Source organism: Protobothrops mucrosquamatus, unplaced genomic scaffold (assembly GCF_001527695.2).
Source record: "Protobothrops mucrosquamatus isolate PMUCROS unplaced genomic scaffold, P.Mucros_1.0 scaffold3662, whole genome shotgun sequence".
In the NCBI taxonomy this organism is placed as follows: domain Eukaryota; kingdom Metazoa; phylum Chordata; class Lepidosauria; order Squamata; family Viperidae; genus Protobothrops; species Protobothrops mucrosquamatus.
Window position 1 is genome coordinate 17,786 of NW_015389621.1, and position 3,827 is coordinate 21,612.

General features: G+C 37.8%; 1 protein-coding gene across 1 annotated transcript in view; it reads right to left on the reverse strand.

The window, feature by feature from the left end:
• Positions 1–3,827, reverse strand: part of TECPR2 (tectonin beta-propeller repeat containing 2) — a 34,993-nt gene that overhangs the window by 16,703 nt on the left and 14,463 nt on the right. Inside the window, exons 9-10 of the mRNA XM_029286431.1 lie at positions 3,450–3,633; positions 1,504–1,677 (exon numbers count right to left, since the gene is read on the reverse strand). Coding sequence (XP_029142264.1) covers positions 1,504–1,677; positions 3,450–3,633 — 358 coding nt within the window. The remainder of the gene's footprint in view (positions 1–1,503; positions 1,678–3,449; positions 3,634–3,827) is intronic.

Below are 3,827 nucleotides of genomic sequence, written 5' to 3' on the forward strand. Positions count from 1 at the left end.
CACTACTCCCATTAGCAGGGTTAGAAACTTCTAAGGAGTAGGAATAAAATATTTCATATTTGGGTGGGCTAAAATCTGGAAATATTTTGCCACTGAATTTGACCACTGCATGTGATCAAATATTAGACCCTGTACAATTACTGGAGCACATATATACTGCCACAGCAGGGGCAAAATATATAATCCCCTCCTCCTAAATTTCATTGCAATCTTTGGTCGAGCTTCCAACAGTGAGATTAAATTTCTCAGGGAGAGGGGAGGCATAGTTGGCCAGACATCTGAGAATTCCTGCAGGCCAAAAACATACTGTATTACAAACCAAAATACTTGCTGTGAGAACCAGTAATTAGCTCACAGAAAAAGGCCAGCTATTCAATCATTACAGCCATATTTTGCATTATAATAAAGGACACAAGTAAAGGCAAACTAATAAACACCTATGTTTGGAAATTCTAAAAATGTCAGAGTATTTTTTTTTAATCAATAAGAGAAAAGTCATTCTGGTGTTAAATACAAAGAGAGCTTTGTATTACTTTCCCTATTGAGGCTGAGGCTATTTATTTATTTATAATTCCTATTTCTACGGTTGCACACTCAGACAAACATTCCTTCTACTGCTGAATTAGGTATCATCAAAACATGAAAACTGTGAAGACAAACAGATGCTTCCGTGTATTTGCTTGCCCATTAGTATGACACAGCAGCCTGAATACGATGGCTGGTGGTTCCAGGCTTGCTGAGAATGAAAAACTGTTAACTGTGTGCTTCTCCAAGCAAGGAAGAACATTTTGCTGATTTCCCTTTGTGTGTGCAGACTTGTACGTTGTCTGAAAAGCCAGTCTACTACTAGGTGAGGGAATTTTACAGCATAATGTGACAAGTATTTTGATTCAATACCATTGATTTTTATGCATTGTTATTTAATACTAAGGCAGTTTAAACATTTCCCTAAATAAATAATGCTCCCTCTTACTCTTCAACAGAAATCTTTGTTGGATCAGTCATTTGACAGACAAAACATTTTTAAAGGACTCCTTCCATCGTAGACCAGCAAGATTGAATTTCAAGCCAACAAACCCACAAAGGACTTTAAACTAAAACTATTTAACATAGCTAAAACAAACAGGATCGGGCAATTAATAATTTCTATTTGGTTTACGTTTTCAAAACTCTCTTTCAGGGAACACTTTTATTAGCATTAATATTTTTTTGCATTAAATTGTAACAAAATTGCGTAGAGTTTTTTTAGGTTGTACTTAGTACAAATGAGCACAATCTAGCCATCACATCATATAACAGAGTTGCAACTGGACTTCACAGTGTAATCAACCCATTGTAGGAGAAGATTCATGATGGAAACAAAACGTCTTTCTAGGAAAACTGTCTGCCTTGCTTCTTGGGACTTTTTACTGAAAAATCTCAACTAAATTTTGAAGCATTCTCTCAGAATGTAATTTAGTAAGCAGATAATTCCAGAAGAAAAATAAAAACTAGCTTAAATACCTGTCTGTAAATACAGATCACCATTTGTTCGGATTATCCAGGCTGTGTCATCACTCAAGGATACAAATGCTGCTTGAGGTAAAGCTTCATACCAGTGACGTTTTCCTCTGATAGTTACTTTGCCACAGGCAAAAGCTTTATTGGTTTTTTGCTCAATCTTCCATAAAAGAGTCCCTATGAAGAAACCTCACATAAATAAAATTATTCACAAGAGATTACTTTTAAATCTAATGAATTTCTCGTTTGCTAGTAGCAGCTATTTTAAAGTCTAAGACAGTCTTCAGAATCAACCTGGTGATGGTCTGACCACCATGGCAGTGGGAACAAAGAGACGGGAGTATGGAAATGACGTCCCAATATATGTGGAATGCAGCAATTTATGAAGGATGCATACAAGGTTAGGTTCTTTTAGAGCAGTGGTTCTCAACCTTTTTAATGCCACGACCCCCAACCGGTCGTAAGTCGAGGACTAAACCGGTCGTAAGTCGAGGACTACCCAACCGGTCGTAAGTCGAGGACTTTCTCTGCCCGGGAGCGCCGCACATGCGTGGTTCCGCCCCCTGCGCCGGCCGAGGCATAGCTGGCAAGCGGCAGAGATGGAGCAGACCGACCATCAGCTGGCCCAGCTCAAGGGAGGTAAGGCACCCGCCGGAAAAGGGGGAAAAAATGGCGGACAGCCTTGCTTGGCGACCCCCGTGAAATTGTCGATCGACCCCAAATGGGGTCGCGACCCATAGGTTGAGAACCGCTGTTTTAGAGGAACAGTCACAAGGCAGTTGTAGAGTTTTAAAAATCCCACTCAAAGCATGAAAAATGTCAGCTCAAGGTAGGCTTTCTTCTCAAGTGTCAGGACAATGAATAAAATCATCCTGCAAGTATTCTTTACAGGACAGCCACTGCAAATAAGACATCTCTCTGGTCATTCTTATTTCCAGAATTCAACATCAGGGAAAGGCTAAGATAATGAATACGAAGAAGTAACCTATAAATCATGTAGTATTCCTTTCTCCTCCAAATCATTTTTCATTTATGTCATGCCTTTTAAACTGAAAGCCTAAAGCACTGCTCTATTGGTTCTCTTTTGACATGCAAAATAAAATGTAAAGATTTGAAACAAGCAATCTTTACAGAAATGTAGTAATCCTACAATAGAATCAGTGTATCTATTGTAGTTGAATGAATAGCTACTTCTAAATAGGGAATAATTTGTTCAAGCAATCACCTAAGACAGACCTCTCATAAAAGAAAGAGGCTTAATTAGTTTCTCTATCCGACAGCACTGACACTGGCGATTAGAGAAATTGATACAGTATTTGTCAAATAAGAAGTACAAAATAGACCTACAGTACTAGCCAGGCATGGGTCATTAGGGAAAGCCTAAAAGCTGAAGAAAATTATGGGACATAGACATAATAGACTTACTCAGAGAAGAGAAAGGAAAGAAACAGAATATAAAATGTTGTGATGATTGCTCCTGATTTATTTCTACATTGATCATGGACAGACAAAAAAACACAGTTGACATACATAATATCCTAGCTTTGGTTATGGATTTAAGGGATGGAAAAACCTCAAGGTCAAAACTACAACAATCTAGTGCAAAAGGAGGTGTAAAGGCAGTTTACATATGTAACTCCACCATTTTCAGGACCAGGAATCAAAATGTTACAGAATATTTTGTTGATAAAAACACTAGAATATATCTTTCTATTACTTCACTTCTCTTTGTGAGCAATGAGAAGTCTTCCAAGAGGACATTCAAATAAATATCTGCAATCTGAGGTTAAAACAGTTGAAAATGGCATTTCTACAAAATATAGTTTGAAATCCATTCCTGCAGAGTCTACAATATTTTGATATACCCATATAAATTGAACAAATAACAAATGCACTCAAACCATTTTTCTACCCTAGGACAATAGGCTAACAATGCAAATCTAACTAACCTGAAGGAGAGACTGCCATCTGCTGGACATTATCTTCAAACTTCTGCCAACGCAGCCCAGCACTAGGTAATGCGCTACAATACAGGCCACCTTTGTAATCCAAGCACCAAATGTATTTATCAGAGACAACTAGGCTCAGTATTCCATAGCCAGGACCTGCATATCCCATCCAGCTTTCTGCAAACTAAAGACTGAAACGTTAGAATAAGCATAATATACTTCATGATATATGAAGCTGCTTAATCTTGAAATTAGATAAGGACTGTGTTTGAGCGCATTTGACAACTGTATGTTTTAATGTTTAATAAAGATTATTGGGTGATGGTTGCAAAACAGGCAGTTTAAATATCTCTAGCAATGGGTGTTCAATTTATTCAG